The following is a 19,580-nucleotide window of genomic DNA, read 5'->3' as shown; positions in this document are numbered from 1 at the left end:
GAGGGATTCTCTCTTCCTGCCTTTACCTGTGCCTTTGCCTCTGTCTCTGCCTGGCTTTGGAGGGTGAGTCCTCTCCCAGAGTGGAGTAGTTGGGGTTGCTTCCTGGGGGTCCACCAGGGTAGTAATGCTCTGAGCTGCTTTGGCTGGTGCAGGATGAGCAGTCATCCAGTGGGTCAGATCCATTTGAGCCACGTCCTGGGCCCAAGAAGAATTCAGGGCTGCCCAGTGTGCCCAAAGTGTGCAGGTGTGCGTCAGGGTCGGGCACCAACAGTTTGCCCTGAGACTCAAGGCTTGAGCTGCGGTTCCTAAAGTGCTGAGCGAGGCTGTGCAGACGGGTGGGACTGATGTCCACTGATCTGTAAATGCAGGATCACAAAAGAAACTCGTTTTAGGGGGCTGAGCTGACAGAACTACAGAATTAAAAGTAATATGAATATTACAGTTAAGACCAGGTACATTTGGTTAGTTTTACTCGTCACCTAACAAATATAAAAGACACAAGAAAAAGGAAAAAATATAAAAGCCACAAGATAAATCTTCCATCTGCAGGTACAAATGGTACCTGCAGATGGAAACAGTTAACTCATTCTCCTCATTGAATGAATGTAATTGTTTCTTATTAACTGAATGCAACCTGTCAGTGTTGTTGTTGTGGTTGTCCCCTTTTCCCAGTCTATTTTAGTTTTTGTTTCTATGTTTGGATTTTTACCTTAAAGTAAAAAAGTTAATTGGTGCTGCTAGATCATTATCACTGTGACTGGAGTTGTGAGGAGGAGACCCCCCCTGATGGTAATGACAAGTACCTGTTATGAACATGTATAATTAGCCTCACCTGTTTTAGATTGTGAACCTTGCCTGATACACATTTAAGAAGGGTCCTTACTGTTTTCTTATATTCTAAGAATTTACATCCAATGTATTGTGTTTTCCAAAAGGTTTGAATAACTAGTGAACAATTTTAATGTATAAACAACTGACCTTGTGGAATGTACGTAGTGTGTGGTCCTGGTCTTCAGGTCTGGGGTCGATGGCATGCTGGACTGAGAATTCCAGTGAGGGAGGCTTCTGATGGGACTGCTCTGCAGTGAGTTACTCCCCCCTGCTTCTGCACTGCCAGAGCTTGGGAAGCGCCTGTGACTAGACAAAAAGACAATTAAAGTTTGATCACATTTACACATGGTTTCACATGGTCAAACCTTTGTATACTCTGCTGTACAGAGTGTGTGGTCAAAAATTATAGGCACTCAGAGACTGCTGTCACCTTGCAAGATTGAAGTTGTAACATGAGTGCTAGCTTGCTTGAGTTACTCACATAAGAGAAGTTTATAGTACCGTAAGTGCAGCTATTATTTTTTGCATTTAAATGATGCTAGACAGCCTTTCAAACGTATGTTAAACAAATACTAAAATTAAGATCGACTTCCTCATACCTGGAGTGAGAAGAGCGTTTCTTGACTTTTTCATAAGGCTCATCCAGCGATGATTCACTCCACATCTTGGGTTTGATGGGTGATTTATCGTAATCAGAGCGCGTGTAGTGCAGGTGTCGCAGGCCGTCCAGGGACTGTGGTGGAGGAGGCCGACAGTGAGATGGTGGTCGAGGAGGGAGACCCTTGTGAGGCGATGCTACCGGCGAGAAGGTAGGGGTACCTGTAACTTGAGAATCATCTGAAATAAGAGTGAATAGGGTTTAAGTTACATCAAATAACTCATTATGAGAAAGAAAAGTGCATGTATGGAATTGTTGATGGACAATTATGAAATGATATAAAGGATTGAGACTTACCATCATCCAAGACAAGTGCATCGGACAATGAACTGTCTTCAGAACCGATATTGGCTTCTATTAGACAGAGAGAAAGGATTGGAGATCGTACAATTAAAAAATATAAAATCTTTAAAGCCGCATGTTCACAGAACTTTGACAAATAAGAAAAGCTTTAATGTTATAACGTGTCTGCTTCACCAATCAGTCTTATAATCGTTGCTTTGAAAAATGTAGGACTTTCCTGTAATAAATAGGAGTGTGCTGTTACCTTCTATGATAAGAGACGCCCTCTGTGTTGGCTTCTTGCCAGAGCGGACCCGGTGCTCGTTGATAGAGTTCTCAATTTCCTGGAGCTTCTTCAGTGCGTTCAGATAAGACGTCTTCCTCTGCTTCTTCAGCTTCTTGCTGCTCACGTGAGGATCGCTGGCAAGGCGCCTGGCGGCCTCGGTGATCTGGGACTGGATGGCAAACTCCCGCTCCAAACGCTCCAGTTCTTCCTCCTAGAACGAGACATTTGGATTTCTCTCAGATTTAGCAACAGACATTCGGATGCACATCCAAAATCAACAAGGCTTGGTTTGTAGACGCATATTCAGACTGTAACTCTCCCATGCAACATATTTGGTCAGACACACAAAGCCCTGCCAGAGAAAACACACTGCGGAAGTCGTTTATATCTGTGCTACAGCGGTGCATTTTCTCACCACTGGATATATTCTTTATTGGACACATCGTCCCCCATTAATAACACTGCTACATCATTCCATCCTCTTTTCCTCTTCACTTCTCCTGAGACTTGAGGAGGCAGAGAATAAAATGTGAGCAAGTAAAACACTGTCTTTCTGCAAATGCACTGCAGTGCATGTTAAGTTTACTGCACTGAAACTGGTATCTAGCGACAGCAAACTGAAGGGAAGGACAGTGCTTGTCAATGGTAAAGTAGATTCATATAAATGTGATTGTAGAAAAGTCATTAAAATCCTAGCAGCTAACACGTTATGTGCATACTTAGTATTTGTGAAAACACAGTTTCATGTTCACCTCCAAAGAGACAGAGAGACTACCTCAGTGTTGAGGAATCCCTCACTCTGACAACCCCTCCACACTGCTGCCAGAGCGGCTTCTGTTTCTGTGTGTTTAAGGTGTTGAGTGTGAATTAAGAAACATCTTTTCTGCTTGCAGAGCAACTTTCTGATATTGTGTCCTTGGATTCTTTACAAAGCATACAATCTCAGCAACGCCCCCCTCACCACACACACACATGGCTGCACACATACAAGCACACAATCCTACTATCACCACTTCCTGTGGCGAGAATGCTGCCAGACTATTTTTAGAAAGTTCTGCTGCCCTGGAAAATCTAGCCGTGGCACAAAATACAGCGAGGCGATGCAGAGCCAAACAGTTACAAGGTGCAAGACGTGTCAAGACTTTTTTTTAGTGTTCTCAGTTTACTTTACTGACTTTAAAAAAAACAGTAGGTCAGCCATCATGCAGAAAATGTGTGGGTATTGTGAAAGAGGTTTTCAATTAAATGTATCCTGAGCACCTCTTAATCTGCACTTTACAATGTTTTAGTGCCACACTCTGATAATCAATTTATTGTTCACATTGTACCTGGGATGAACAATCGCTTTGGAGTGAATATGACTTACTCCATTTACTGCAGCACAGGCACTAGTGCAGGTGCAGGTATTTGTGGTATTATGTTGCCTGTTTAGTGAGTGTAGAGATTGGAGGGCCTGATAAAGTTTGAATCTCACCTCTCCCTTCGGAAGAATTTTCTGCTCATCCAGCTTAAAAGCAGTACCAATCTTCCTTCTCACTGTGGGTGCCTCCTCTCCCGGATCCAAAGGATATTCCTTGGGAAGCTTTCCTGTCAGTTCCTAGGAAACACGCAATAGGGACAAGAAATGAAATGAAATTGAGAGTAAGAGCTGAAGAGCCTTCTGGTTTACAAGATGTTAAAAAAAAAAATCTGTCTGTGTTTTCTCATACCGCCTCTCGGATGCAGATGCTCTTGAGTTCCTCTAGTCTCTTCTTTAGCGTTTCCTCCAGAGCTTCCTGCCTGGCCCTCAGGGCTGCCAGCATGTCCTTCTTAGCAGTCTGGGAGCTGTCAGATTCCTGAGAACCTGCAGGTTAAAGACAACAGATAACATCAGGAACAGAGTCAGGACTAAAGATGTGTGTGTGTGTTTGTGAGTGTGTTTAATATGTTTAGATTGTGGGGATCCTTGATGAGGCACAATGTGGCCATGGGTAGAAAATTGTGCGAGCACCTGCTAGCTTCGCAGGATGTTTACAGGGAAGCGAATGGAACGGTTCGATAAGGAAAATGAGTTTCAGTGGTGTGTTTGTGCAAGTGTGAGTGTTTGGAGGAGGAAGTGGCAGATTAGGACAAAGTCTGTGACGCACAGTCTCCAAGGCCCTGAGATGGTGCCAGGCTTGTTTGCAACATGCACCATGCACTGCCCCAAACACACATTCACTTTCAATGTGGTTAACTGTGCTGTCAAAAATTACAACAAAAAAACTACTTCAACTTGTGAGGGAAAATAGGTGTGATTAAAAAATGGATAGTTGTACATGTGTGCACAGAAATCTTGTTTGATATGGGTTGGAAGTCAAACTAGATGACGAAAAGGTGAAGAAGAGAAAGGGGACGATAAAGTATGGATAGCTGAAGAAAAGGAAATAGAGAATGCTTGTGTCAATATTGAGAAAAGAGAGGGAGAAAAAAAACAGAACCAATCTAGAAGATGATATGTATGAAGATCAAAGTGAGGAGAACACACAAAGAGTTACTGATGAATATCATGTTCATTAATCGATTGTGTAAGGTTAGGGTCACCCTGCATCATGGACATGACAGCCATGTAAAGATACATGTGACTGTTTCTTTCATTTTTATCTGATTCTTTAAATGATGCAGTGTTTTGTTAAGACATATCATTTACAAGTTATAATGCAGCAGTCTGTGTCACACTCATGTGTTGAACACACAAGAGCATTGTTTAAAATGGCTGTGATAAAGTTGTTCAATGACCCACTTCCCACTATGACCCTATAGATTCCCCTCACCCACCCAAATGTAGAATGGGCAGGGGGCCTCTGGAGGATGAGTGTGTGTGGGTGGGGTTTGTGTACAGTACACGTGTAAGAACAGAATCAATGGCCTCTTTACAGAAGCAGCTGTTTCTGTCCCTCCAGTTGTCAACGAGACTCCCCCTCACCCCCCCCCCACACAAAAGACACATACACACAGATATGAATCCTTCTCCCGCCCAGACTCCTCCACTGTCCATGTACTGACCTGAGGAGAGCAGACTGCCACTGCTGCCGCTGATGATCTTGCCTTTGCTGCCCATGTTGGCCAGTTTTGAGGTCTTCAGAGTTCCTGTTTCTGTAAGGTCTATAGCGATCTCACTCAAACTCCGCGCAGCGTGGATCTTAGACTTGAGGGAGAAGAAAGGAGAGAATTTGTCAAAACCCCTTCGTGAAGCCACTTAAATAGCAACACTACTTCTGACCACGCTTAATGGACTGATTTATTAATCATATCTACTGTGGTGTGAGCATTTTGATGGGACTGACCTTGCTTTGCTTGCGGTCCAGGTAGAACTGGTGTTGGCTGATGGCCATGGCCCAAATGGACTTGATGAGTGCGGGACAGGCGTACCAAGTATGCACAGCGATGCCACTGTGACCAAATGTCCTTCTGGTCACAGACGCCCTACAGTAGAAGCGGACACAAGGCCTCCTTATATACACTGAATACAAAAAGATAGCTACATATCCACACACATTGAACACACTCCTTTTAAAAGCACCACAGCTAACCAAACTGCTATGGCTGCTCTTAAAGGACAGAGCATGCCACACACGTTGTTTCCCATTGTTTACTCATCCTTATTTAAACACACATCTGTAGCTGAGCAACAGACCAGCTCACACTAATGACAGCTTCCTTTGAAAAAAAAAAAAAAAAACACCAATGCTCCCTGTTTCACCCTGTCTGTCTCTTTTTTCTCCCATCCCTCCCCCCCTGTCTGTAGAATAACACTCTACATATAGAGCCATGTTACACAAACACAGCAGAGGTCACTTCCTCCGCAAAACAGCTATCGCAAAGCCATCTTTCCTCCTGTGGTCAACTACTAAGGGGTGTGTAAATGTACAGTATGTGTATGTGTATGTGAGTATGTGTGTGTGTGTAGGAGCACGTGTTTGTGCATGCATGTGGCTACACAAATGTGTTAATAATCAGGCTATCAATCCGTGTCGGGCTCCCACGGGACATCCCCAATATCTTGCTCGATTGCCAAGACAAACTCTGCAACCATTACTGAATAAGATTCCTATCTCTCCCTTCCTGCTCTGCACTCTTTGTTGTATGAATCTTACCACATCCACATATGGCACAGCGAGTAATTTACAGTAAAAGCTACTGGAAGGTGTCCAATATCTAAGAGAAAACTCTATCACTTTTACAATAGTTTATCATTTTAAGTCACTGAAATAGAAAATAATCATTCTAGTTATGTAAATCTTAACAATGATATTCAAACTATTTCAGAAAAAAAAACATAGCAGCAAGTTGACACCAGTTTAAATTGTGATATAAATTTACCTTCTGGGGTCATGAACTTCCACTGAAAACTTCTTCTCTCTGAAGTAGAGGTTCTCCAACTGCCTCCATTGGAACACCTGAGGTTTAAGAGGAACAAAAACACACTCTTCAGGGCTGCTCACAATGGAAACATACTTTCACATTATCCATGCAGTCCTCAGCCAAATTCCTCTTTTTCTCTTCGCTGTATGTTCCCATTTGTTTTCAGAGAAAATGAGCTGGATAAGGGATGAGAAGGACAGAAAAAAAAAAATAGAGGCCGGGCGAAGAGGAGGAGTTAGGAACATAGAAGGAGCTAGAGGAAGAAAAGGAGAAACCTAGTCTGGAGCTCTCGATCAGGTCCAGACCAGGGCGTTCTTGTCCACAGAGGACCCCCTTTCGCTGGATGACCTCACTCTGGAGAAAGACAGTGTGAGAGGGAGGAGGAGGCTTTCTTTCCCCTGCTTGGATTTTCTCTTTTCCGCCCCCTTTATGAACCATCAGCTCCTCTTTAAATAGAGCCAAGAGCCAGCTGGGCGAGAAAGTTTCCCCAAAGAAGAAGTACTCCAAAGCATGTGTGCGTCTTAAATCCTCCCAGATGGAGGGGAACAGAATCTTACGAGGTGATGGGTGTTCACCATCTGTAGGCATGTGTGTGAGTGAGTGAGTGTGTGTGTCGGTGGAGAGCAAGCGTGTAAAGTTTAGTTTCCTCCTCTCCTGTAGCTTTGCTAGGAGGGCTTAGGGAGGGAGGGGGCTTTTTATACCTCCCCTCCTCCTGACCCCTCCCCTCCTCCCTCAGGGACTGTGCTTCCTGCTCTGTGCTCTGTGGTAAGGAGGTGTGTGTGTGTGTGTGTGTGTGTGTGTGTGTGTGTGTGTGTGTGTGTGTGTGTGTGTGTAATGAGAGGTCAGGGAGGAGTGATGAAGGGGGAAATGAGCTTTATGTATCCCGAGCAATTGAAGTGTCCTTACTTTGTTTACTCAGATCTTTGTGTTTGTGCAAAAGAAGTCTGAGGCTGTTTCTTGTTAGGGAAAGAAGTTGGGCTATTTTAGAAGACTAAGAAGTAGGCATGCATCTATCAGCTGACGTGCAAACACATACACACACACACACACACTCGCGCGCCTTTGAAGTAATCTGGCAAAGCATTTGAAAAATAACGTTTCTAAGCTACATAAAACTGACCCCGCAGGAGAAAGAAACAAAGAAGACATCCAAACTATGACAGGATAAGGGAGGGAAAGGGAGAGACTGAGCTTAGAGGTCGCAGCCCAGAAATGTTAACAGCCTGGGCAAAACAATAGGCAGTGTGATGAGAGGTAGAACAGTGGAGAGGGTAGAAATATAATGAAACCTGTAACTAAACACAGCCTAATGTATATGTATGTATTTATAAGTGTGTATGTGTGTGTAAGAGCATGGGGGAAAGAAAAGCGCAACTCTTACCCAAACTACTCTAGTATATTTTCAATGGAGTGTGAAGTGCTAATGTAGCATGGTGCTAAATATAGCAGGAAAAGGCTGATAGTGAGTGGCTGCGTGTGTTAACTACATATGGGCCCGGGCTGTTGAGATAAGACGGGTGTTTGTAACTATGTTGAGGCACGAGACCACTAATGCTGCACTCTCCACCAGCAGGACGAAGCTGAATCACATTTGAAAAGTTCATTTTAATGTTTCAATGATAAGTTGAACAGTTCAGAGTATATCAACAGCAGTCACAACAAGTAGCTAAGTCACTGTCATGTTTAAAATGAGACGTTTAGGTTTGATAATGTGCTGTTAAACAATAGTGTAATTACACAAGTCCATTGTCTTAATGACACCTTTGTAGTTTTTATAGAGGACTCTGAACAGCATTAATATCTTTAAAGTCTTTATCTGTGATTTTTCACACTTAAATATAATATAAATCAAGTATCTCCTCTGAAAATAACTCTGTGAGTCATGACTGTCTACAATGGGTGTAACACCCGAGTCCCACTGTCTGTGATGTTTTCAGAGTTTTCAGAGTCCTATCTTCACTTTGTTTACATCGCCCGGACGGCCGGCTGACTCCTCCCCTCGTGTATAAAAGTTGTTTAATTGAGGGACTAGAGAAAAGAAGAATAACATACTGTACTCACTGCTTAACTGTGTTTCTAGATCACGCTCATTTCAGGTAAATTTACATGCAGTGTGAAGATACCAGCATAATAAAGATCGCTAGCATTAGCATGCTAACACAACAATGCAGCGCGAGTTGTTTTGGTTTCATGCTGGAGCTCAAGGGCGACATCTGCTGGATCAAAAAATCACATATAAAGCCTTTAACAAACCATGCTGACAGACGTTTTCTTAAAAACTCAGTCTAGTCTGCTGGGTGCTTCTGTTCTTAGGGCGAGGCTGGTCCATGCATTCGTGCATACACACTATAAATCCTCTTTCCTTTTGACTGTAAAACAATCTCACACAATGGTTCAAACAAGACAAAAGCAGAGAAAGTTCTTCAACATGGCTGCTCATGAACACAGGCCCACGTCTGAGTCACATCCATCCCAGATTAAAAAGGTCAGATCTGATAGAGTGTAAAAGGTCTTTCTTTGCTGTAGTGGACTCCCTAGGGATCACAGGAAGAATAGAGAGTTTAAATAGCGTATTCCAGTCGAACTGTAGTGAGACCAAGATGTTATTCTTTGCTAGAAATGGACCCAAGGCTAAAAAAAAAAGGCTATTGTTTCGCCCATAGGTGGGGCTCCGGTGTGCTATACTTTATCAAACCAGTTGTCATGGAGATATAAATACACTGATTCACTGATGTTTGTGTTTTGGTTGTGGTGTTTTTTTTTAGATTTAACGAAAAGTAATCAGAAAAGGCTGTATGCACCAATCTGGTCTAAATGAAACGGACAGAAGCTGAAGCTGAACTGGAGTGACTGGGTGTACACTTCCTCTTCCTCAATCCTCCACAGAAACAAAAGTCACTCTGCAGTGAATAGCAAAGACATTTTTGTGAAGTTTAATTTAACCCGCAGTTTGTTGGGTTTGACTTCACGCAGCGTCTTCTCAGTGTTGACAGAAGCTTTTACATGAAAGCCCTGAACCGGTCAGTCAGGTGGTCATTCAAACACACAGACTCCATAATCTCTGTCTCAATGAGTCAGATCACACTAACAAGGCATTGGTGTGAATATGTCTGCAAACTGACCTGAGGTAAGTAGAGGGGGGAAGTAATTAAGTATCTCCAAATAAAATTGGAGGGTGCGGTAGGCAGTCTGCATTTAGAAACAACAGGATCTCCCCTCATAAAAAAGACTAATTAAACTGAACTGCCTCCAGCACACACCGACATGTTTATATATGTATAAAGCACAAACTGTAGTTCTTTTTTTAAAATTTTGTTGAGAAAGTTAACGATTAAAACTGTGACAAAAGCTGCTAATTGTCTCAAAAAGTCTGTTCACATATCTCTGAGTAATGTGTTACTGGAACTGGAATGTCTGACTAATCACCAAATCAACTGCTTCTCCTCTGATTTGTTGAATAGGGATAACGCTCATGACGAGGATATCGCTCTTAGTGACCTCTTATGAGTGTGTCTTCCTGAACAGCTTTGGGAAAAGTGTACCACCCACTCTTTGTCTGCCTTATTGGTCTGAAAGATCTCAGTGTGTTCTTTGTGACCGAGTAAGTCCTGGATTAACTAGACATGCATTTCAAGCTACTTAAAACTAGAATAACACTTGTGCTGAAAGAAGGACCAGTCATTTTCTTTTCTCTGCTTCCAGAAGTGTGTGTGTGTGTGTGTGTGTGTGTGTGTGTGTGTGTGTGTGTGTGTGCATGTGTTTGGTAGGCTGAGGGAGAAAAATGGAGATGGTGATGAGGTCAGTATGGATGAAAAACAAACCAATGACTCCAATTGATGGATCCTTAGTAGTTGCATACTAAAAAAAAATCTTGTGTGGGAATTGTATTAACTTTTTCTGTTTTTCCTCTCTCTCCTTCTCTCTACGCCTCAGTGAAAGCTTAAAACCATTTTACTCTCTGTACACTAACTTTTATATAGTAGATAAGACAGTTTGTGACATTTTTTCCCAGCATGCTCTGGTGCTTGTGCGTCTGTGCGTTCAACATGGGAGAAAGTGTATTGTTTCTGCAAGTGGATCTTTTTCATTATCATGGTGATTTAACACCTTGAAAGCAACAAAGTTTAAGAGCACATTGGAATGAAGCAGGGATGGCTCAGCGGGGTGAAATACATCTAGACTGAAATGCACTCGTCAAGACTCTCTATCTATCTGTCTCACACACACACGCATACACACAAACACCTCATATGCAGACAGAGCACATGCTAGCGGCAAACAGGAAAGCTGAGGCAGACGGGAAGTATTCATCATCATGGTGAGTTCAGAGTTCAGTCCAGTTCCTGAGTGTGGAACAGTGAATTAAGTGAGTGTGTGTGAGTGTCTTGTAGGTCAGTAAGTATTCAGGGATGCTGTTAACCACATCAACACCCAATGAGACGAGGCTAACTGTCAGAAATCAAGGCCGTAAACAAGGCTGAGGTCAGAGGTGAGCAGAGAAAGGGTTCACCCAGACGACCCCAGAGTAATGACTGGCATGAGGACGCCATTCAACGAGAGGCAGAAACAAAACCAAGACAGGATACAAAACATTCCAAGACTGAAGGTCTCCAGACAGTTAGTATTTGTTCAGTATTGTTAGTGTGCTTCCCAAACACAATGTCCTGACTCACTGAGCCAACTGAGTGGAAAAAAAGTGACACAATGACCATGAAAAACAAACAGACAGAAGACATTTCCTTCTTAGGTTACACATCATTTAAAATAACTAAGTCTCTGGTAAAAAGATAGAGGAAAGAATTTGTTCAGCTGGGAGAGTCATCTCACCTTTCGAGGTTTAATTTTGTCCTGGTGGTCATACTGAAAGATGCCTTTATAGCTCAGACCCAACCACCACGGTATCCCCTGCTTGTCCTAAAAAAAAGAAAAAAAACACAGACTTTAGGAGATGTTCTGAATATGTGTGGACACAAAGATAAAAAAGTACAAACAGTTCTCTCATATCTTTGAATCCATGCTGTTCCACAGTGAAACAAATGTGTTTGGTATGCGTGTGTATGCATGAAAAAAAAAGAGAAGTCAGAGTAGTAAAACTGTACCTTTACACCATAGTAATGTACTCCATATGTGGGCAGGGACTCCACAATGCTCATATAACTGTGAGGAGCAGAAAGACAGACATGTAAAGGTTACAAGGAAGACATTCGTTACACACAGTGGATAAACAAAACCACAAACACAAACACTTACTTAACAATAGCTTGTCCTCTAGACTGCCCATTGAGCTTCTTGTAATGCTCTATGACCCGCTCTTCACTGTAAGATAGAAGAATGAATAGAAAAAAAGGGAAAATTGTAAAGAAAGGGAATACATGTGAAAAATACAGCTTGTGTCATCTTGTGGTGGTTTTCTGCAAAACAAACTTAGTGTCTCACCAGTAGGCCAGAGATGGGTGCTCCTTTAGGGCCTGGGTGGGCAGCGCAGGCAGCTTTTTTAGGTCAGACCTGGTTGCATCATTACTGGGAGGATAAAACCACGAGGCATGGTTAACATTACTTCAAGCAAGAACATTCATTTTCTTCTGTAGATCTTACAGTTTTCCTAAAATATACTGAGTAGGCAATAGCAAGGAAGAAGAAGTAGAAGTGAAAGACTGGTAGTAATAAGTAAAATAGGTCTGATCAAAACTTTATTTTTCCTAGAACTGTCTGGGAAACTGATTTTTTCTTTTAAATGGGGCAGTTTAATGTTGATAATTTGAATGGCATGTATTCAAGATACTGGTTTCTGTCCACCTCAGAACAGCTGCAGACACGCCCACTTTTGCAAACAGTAGAGAATTAATGAGCAAGGACACAAACAAGGAAGATAAAAAGGATATAAACATGAATGAGGAAGGTATAAGATAAAGACAAAAGACAGATTAAATGAGACAAGGGAACCATGCAGAGTGCCGACGAGACTTGGCCCAAGATTTAATTTGCAGGCCTCAAGTGGCAGGAGGTCTTAATGCACCACAATAATCCACTAGCCTTACTCTCAGAATCGGACCAAGGCCCCGAGAGGATTGGGGAAAGCCCTGGGAACATGACAACCTATGAGCTAAAGCCCTGGAAACAAGCCCATCCACCCTGTCCAGATGTTTTCTTGACATCTGACGACAGCTGCGGGCCTGGATTGAGTAATATCTGTTAAAGACAGCCTTCATTAGGTAAAGTGAATGCGCTTCTTTGACCAAATTTGGAAATTGTAGATGATGAAAGAGGCAAAGAAGACCTCCAATTGAACATTGAGCAATGGCAGTGTGATAAGTACATCTTAACAAGATCATTTTCAGACTCTGAAATGTAGAGACAGATTTGTTTTTGACTGAAAACTAGATCACTCAAAAAGATACATTAACGTAAAGTAAATTAATTTGCATACTGGGCATTTTTAAGAGGAGCAGCACTGACAAATATAGAGCAACTCAATACCAATGAGGGGGTACAGTGTACAGCTCTCTAGAGTTTTAAGAGCTGGGAGGTATGTGTGTGGGAGGATGGGGTTAAAAAAAGGGGGAAGGGGTGGAAGGAATGTCTCGAGAGTGTGTCACATTCCAGCCCCTCTGTAGGATTTTGTTTTATTTACTCCTTTCACTGGCGGAAATGAGGTCAGAGGAGATGGCTGCTGTACTCTGTTATCTCTGACTGCTACATTAAAGGGATGAAGGGGAAAGAATGATGACATACATTTAGGCCATTCACAGAGATGCACATCTAAGGAGCCACTTGTAGGATGTATTAGCATGTTTGTGGTTAATAAAAGACCACGAAGACGAGTAATCAATGTTTTTTTTTCTCATGTGAAAGATTGAAACCAAAGTGGAATAGGGATGGCAGGATAGAAGGAGTGAGGGATGTTAAAGAAGCTCAGAAAACAAATAGTGGAGTTGCACATCAATTATCAGAGAAGTAGACAGACCACTGTTATCACTTCTATTATCTCTTTCTCTGTCTGTGCCTCTCCCCTCTGAATCAACATGTAAACACATCAACCCATGTTTGCGAAAGGGAAATTAAAAGAGTGATACAGTTCTCTATTTTTTCTTCCAATGCTAATGAATTATTTTATCTCTTTTTGAAGTCAGTTAACTGTTTTTGTTGCTACTCCACAAACTGTGCTTTGACAATAGCCTAAACCTTGAAACATGCACATTACATATAGTCTCTAATATGCTTACCTGGTGAAATCACCTTTAGCCTCCTGTGAAACAAGAAAGGAATAGAGAGCAGAAAGGACAGTTTACTTTACTTATATGGATATGTGAGCACTGAGCAGTGACCATAAAATGTGTGTTTATGTTCTGTGTGCATAGGTGAATGAGCAGTGAGGCCTGCCGGGATGAAATCAGATAGAAAACATAAAACCTCATCTGGAGTGAAACATCTAGAGGCCCTACATAGCAGATACCCGATACTGTACATCTGCACCTGCATAGAGCAGACACACACACACACACACACACACACACACACACACATACCTACACACAGCCCAGTCAAAGTGTAACATGACCTTGCAGCATCTTAGTTAATGGACTGACCTACTCTGAGGAGGGATAGAAGAGGGACAGAGCTGCAGTCGAGGAGAATATGTGAAGTAAAGTAAAGTGTGTTCCTGCTGCTCTGTGTTCTATTAGCAGTGACTTACTGCGCCAAAAAATAAAGATGGTAGCCAAGAGCTCTGTTACCAACTAAGAGAACGGAGGCTTTTTGGATTTGGGGTCACTGCAGATAACTGACTGATAAAGGACTGAATCATTGTCAATAAAGAACAAAGAATGGTAACTTTGACCAGACCCTGAGTGTTTGGCTACTTGAGCTAATGGTTAAAAAAATGGGAATCCAGGCAAAACATCCACACTCACACACAAAACCAAACCACGCTGTATCTTACTTGGAGAATATAGGAAGCCAACTCAAAGACGACATCGCTGTCCACTTCAATGAGCTCCTGCATAGTAAAAAAGAAAAGAAAATAGAGGTCAGGGGGCCATGAACAACACATCTCATACTGTTAGCAGCAAGTAGATAGGTAGCACAAACACTGCGGTGATGTCGGCAGTGGTTCTGATCATGGTTGGAATTGGCTCTGATCATCACTCCTTAATTCAAGATGGGTTGGTGGGTTCTTTCATCACCCCACCACTACCCCCTCCACTTTTCCCCGCTCCCCTCTCTAATTTCATGACCTCTCTGTGAAGATTGAGCTCACAGATTAGAGGAAAGAGAAGGGGGGTTGGGCAACAGGGTTTAGATGGTTAAGGGAAGAAATAAATGCTCTGATTACTCAGTTCATTTCTATAAGTGTATTTCATGAACTTAAGTTTTTAAGTCATTATTTTGTGGAAATTTGGACCTAGGGTTAAGGTAGAAACTGCAGAGTAGGATGTAAGGAGGCAGGAAAAGAATAAGTGTGAATAATAGAATTCCTTTATGTGAGAGGCTTAATGACAAATTGTTCCTTAATTGCTCTCACAATCTTTCCATTGCGTGGAAATGAATGTGGGTTTTATGTTTTTGCATGTTTTCACCAACCATGTGCATGGACTTATAGAGGGGATACTATGTATCCATCGAGTTGGGGGAGGATGAGGGTTGGTGGGCAGTGAGTAGTGAGTAGTGGGTCAAGTATGCCAGGAATGTTCCCTTTACAATCCACCTCTTAATTGGTTGGAGATCAGACAGCCACGATGAAACACTAGACAGAACAAACCCACCCCGAGTGTACCACCCAGTGCGGCTGCAAGTCGTCACATACTGTGTGTTATTTTACTGTCTGTGTTCCCACAGCACAGCAGAAACCTCTCATCACTCATACAGACCCTACTGCAGAAGGGTCAACTACTATGGTTAATCTACTGTAAACCCAGAGCATGATTTCTTAAAAAAAAAAAAAAATCTCCCTCTTATTCCCCACCTTCCATCAATGGTGAAGCAGGTGAGAACTGGTATAGAGATCCTTAACACTGAGGTATAATTAATGTTCCTATCAGGGTGATGTTTGGCAAATGAAAGGAAAGGAGTTGGATATATTCTCTACTTTCTTTACTTTTATTAAATAGGTCCTTTTAAATCCCAGTGTCTCTAAAAGCTGTGCTCAAACTACACCATCTTCAGCTTCCAATAAAATCCTGTATTTTTTTCCCTTTGGATAAGATTTGCTAAAAATAATAATAATAAATTCAAACATTCACTTCAACTACATTTCCGCTCATTCAAACACGTCTAACATACAGGTAAGAAGAACTTTGTCTGTGTTCATCAGGGATGAACTTACCACTGCTGTAAGTAAAGAAAATATGGATCTATAATTATCACAGCTTCCTACAGGTTTTAGGTTTAAACTGGGACATTTCAGACTCATTATTTTCTGTACTTCCTGCCAGGTGCGCCCTCTTCTGGACATGACAAGTAACTGCAGTAGGTAACTGTAGTTACAAACTAAAAACAATATGAAACATAAACAGTTCAAGTCACTGTCAGAAGAACATACAACTGGCCCTATCTGATGGGGATGTTGTAAGTCAATGACCAAAAAAATCAAATGTTTAAAGAATATATCACTTTGGAAATATTGCAGTCAGTGTTTAATTAAAAGCCTTATTTAAATCACAGCTTTAGGAGTAAAAAACAACGTGTTTCACTGACAGATGGCAGCAAATGTGGCAAATAATTTGCTAGTTTTTAAAATTGGAGCTGCAGCATGATGTGAACAGCTGATAAAATGGTTTACATGTTCTGCTTCATCAAGTGTGTATGCATCCCCCAACCCTTGTTTCACATCATAAAAATGACAGTATTGCCTATACCCCGACATCGTAAAGTATTTACAGTAAAATACACCTTTCTTCTTTCATTCAGTTTTATCAACATTATTAGAAATGTGCTCTTCAATGATTATGAATTTTACCTTGTAGATGATGGACTTGGCATTAAGAAAAAATAGCTCAATAGTGGCATTATCCTTCAGATAGGATATACTCTCGATGTAGAACCTGAAAAAATAGAGGAATTAACTTCAATATTTTTGCAAGAGAAACATCAACCAGGAAAATGTTGACTTTCAATCACATAAAAAAAACTGTTGGGGTTATTAAAAAAAAAAAAATCACACTCATAATATGAGAGAATGAATTAGTGATTTACATTATGATATAATATTCCTGTGCAAAGGAGACACATAGAGTGCAATAACCAAAGTGACCAGAGGGGGGCACAACCGCCATACAAAAAGACTGACCCCCGTATATCACCATCTTTTTTCGCTCCCCATTTAACCAATTTTCTCTCTCACCATGGGTGCTGGCAATGATCCATTATTAGTTTGTTAGTGTGAGCACATTCCACACTAATCACACACACACACACAAACACAAACACACACACACACACACACACACACACACACACACACACACACACACACACACACACACTAACCCCAGCCACCCAAATGGTTGAATGTGCACATGATGCACTTCACACATTGTCTGCCTCTCTGCATCATCAGCAGTGTGTAGGAATTCCACATGCAAAATACAGTACACACACAAACACACACACACACACACACACACACACACACACACACACACACACACACACACACACACACACACACACACACACACACACACACACACACACACACACACACACACACACAGAAGCAGACACATACTGGAGAGAGAGCAGCACAGTAACCCACTTCTGGCAGAGTGTTGAAGAGGGAGCTAACATAATAATGCAGCCTAAATTTAGCTCATGAATGCATGCAGAGCCAGAGGGGAGCTAGGATGGAGAGCTAAATCACACTAAACAAGTTCAGTGTACAACTTGAAATACATCTAGTTATTTTTAATTCAGCCTTAGCACGTGTTACTGTGAACACTACACAAATGAAAGTGTTGATTTTCCTGCTTATGAGTGTATAGATATTGAGTTAGATGGATTGTGAGAGGATCAATATTCAAAGGGCTTAAATCGCGTTACACATTGAGCAGAGCGAGATTGAGAAGAGCCTTGTCAATATTCAGTGTGAACATTTAATTAAAGGCGCAGTGTTGATGAGACTGTCAGCGCAGTGAGGGACCCACTGAATCAGCAGGAGGTGGGCATCAGAATAGCCTTTACTTGGAAAACATTCATCACAAGATACAACACAAGACATACGGTACATGCACCTGCACAAAGACACGCATGCAAAAAGAAAAACTTATATTGTGCTATCAAAAACAATGTGCTCAGATAGATAATGGATTCCAGTGTTTCCCCTAGGTTTACAGCGTTGGGGGGCGGGGACAAGCCGACATGGCGACACGACGACACAAACACTTGAAGGAATCTTTGTGTTCATGTGTTACTTTTAATGACAGCTGTCCTTTTCTATCGGAAAGGTATCCTTAAATGACTTCTTTCCCTGATTTCTGACTCTATCCACTATCCTATCCCTACAATAAAGGCACAAAAAGCGGGCCGCCCCCCCAATATAATGGTAGGGGAAACACTGGATTCAAGTTTGACATTTGGGATGATTGTTCTTCCATTTCAGATCTGCATTTATGGTTTGTTATGTGCATGTGTGTTGAAAATATAAGCGGCGTGTGTAAATGTTTGTGTTTGTGAGGGGGGATGTGGCGGAGCCGGTGTGACATTTGGAGAGAGCGAGGTTAGTGATTGGACGGCGATGCAGGAGGAACGTGGGGGATGAAACCTCTAAAATGGTGTCAAAGTTCACGATGTCAGAGCACCGACACCACATCTTCAAACACCTATTAGTCCGAGTAAATACACACACAGTGACCCTCACCCTGACGAGGCCCACCACCATCCCCACAGAGAAACATGATCGTTTTATATGGTTTTATTGTTGATTTAAGATTATAAGAGAAGTAACTCTTAGGGGTCTTTAAGTAGTCCGATATTTCAATTTGACTTGTTTTACATTCAATTTTGAATGGTGGCTCCAAACAACTTGCACTGGCGGCTATGCTTACACATCAATGCTCATATTATTATTATTTTTTTATATACTTTTATTGCAATACATTAACGTTTCCGATCATTGTACTTACACATATTTGCAACATTTTTTTCATATTTTTAACACCCAGTGGTGAAAAGGAAACAATACATAGAAATATATACACAGTATGCAGATCCAATGCGAACATTATTAAGACAATAGCTTAACTATTACTATTAACTTAGTGGTTATGTTGCATGCCCCATGAACAGAAGCTGTAGTCCTCAACCAAGTGGCTGTTGGTTCGAATCCAACCTCGGGCCCTTTGCTGCATTACATCCCCCACTCTCTCCTCCCAACCTTTCCTTTCTCTCTTCAGCTGTCCAATCCAATAGAGGCGTAAATTGGCCCCCTAAATAAATAAACATAAACAAATGCTATACCCATTATGTAAATGAATACAGCTGTAAATGGCCTATTCTATTTGGATTAGGCTTCATTAAAGCATCTTTTCCAACTCAGACATGCAGGCTACGAAAATGATTATATTATGGGAGCATTCTCTGGACATGTAAACAGCAAATTTCAGAATCCCTTTAGTTATTTCTTTTTAAACAGCAGTTTGCCTCATACTTCTTCTTGCTTGTTTCATCTAAACTATACACAAAACTAAACATATAACCAACAGCTTGCAAAGCAGGGTTTATCCAGAGAGTAAGGCTGCGAGTTCACAGAAATATTAGTAAAGTAAATATTTTCATTAGCCATTTAAAAGTATATTAAGAGTATGCTCTTTTTGTAAAAGATGTCAAAACCAAGACATCATGTTCATAGAAATAAACTGATAGAACCACAAAACCTGCTTTTCATTTTGTTGATCAAAAAAAACAAAAGACTTGGCTCCCCTTGTAACTAAATCTCACCGCACTTTTATCAGGAATAGTAGAGATGACCATAACAACATTAATAGCAACTTAATTTACTCATCTGTTCATCTTTGATAGAATCGGTGCCCAACTGAACAATAGCGTCTTTGTTCATGGAATAGAATGAACAATAGGTTTGACTGCTAAGAATACAATTTTCACTATGCAGTCACTGTGTTGTGTGAGCCTGGAGCTGTGCTGAAG

At 41.6% G+C, this 19,580-nt stretch overlaps 1 protein-coding gene across 11 annotated transcripts in view; it reads right to left on the bottom strand.

Annotated features, from left to right (window-relative positions):
- frmd4a (FERM domain containing 4A) overlaps positions 1 to 19,580 on the bottom strand; it is a 105,654-nt gene that overhangs the window by 6,850 nt on the left and 79,224 nt on the right. For 7 of the 11 annotated variants that reach the window (XM_065957335.1, XM_065957337.1, XM_065957334.1 and 4 more), the window contains exons 5-21: positions 16,396 to 16,480; positions 14,380 to 14,436; positions 13,664 to 13,686; positions 11,877 to 11,960; positions 11,691 to 11,756; positions 11,540 to 11,597; positions 11,268 to 11,354; positions 6,400 to 6,475; positions 5,363 to 5,505; positions 5,082 to 5,223; positions 3,767 to 3,900; positions 3,532 to 3,654; positions 2,037 to 2,268; positions 1,787 to 1,843; positions 1,431 to 1,668; positions 979 to 1,137; positions 27 to 356 (exon numbers count right to left, since the gene is read on the bottom strand). In XM_065957335.1, coding sequence (XP_065813407.1) covers positions 27 to 356; positions 979 to 1,137; positions 1,431 to 1,668; positions 1,787 to 1,843; positions 2,037 to 2,268; positions 3,532 to 3,654; positions 3,767 to 3,900; positions 5,082 to 5,223; positions 5,363 to 5,505; positions 6,400 to 6,475; positions 11,268 to 11,354; positions 11,540 to 11,597; positions 11,691 to 11,756; positions 11,877 to 11,960; positions 13,664 to 13,686; positions 14,380 to 14,436; positions 16,396 to 16,480 — 2,094 coding nt within the window. Of the gene's footprint in view, positions 1 to 26; positions 357 to 978; positions 1,138 to 1,430; positions 1,669 to 1,786; positions 1,844 to 2,036; positions 2,269 to 3,531; positions 3,655 to 3,766; positions 3,901 to 5,081; positions 5,224 to 5,362; positions 5,506 to 6,398; positions 6,476 to 11,267; positions 11,355 to 11,539; positions 11,598 to 11,690; positions 11,757 to 11,876; positions 11,961 to 13,663; positions 13,687 to 14,379; positions 14,437 to 16,395; positions 16,481 to 19,580 lie in introns of all 11 variants that reach the window. The other 4 variants (XM_065957333.1, XM_065957329.1, XM_065957339.1 and 1 more) reach the window with 3 other exon arrangements.

This window comes from Labrus bergylta, chromosome 7, assembly GCF_963930695.1.
Source record: "Labrus bergylta chromosome 7, fLabBer1.1, whole genome shotgun sequence".
NCBI lineage: Eukaryota > Metazoa > Chordata > Actinopteri > Labriformes > Labridae > Labrus > Labrus bergylta.
The sequence above is the reverse complement of the archived record's forward strand: the minus strand, read 5'-3'. Positions and strand labels throughout refer to the sequence as shown.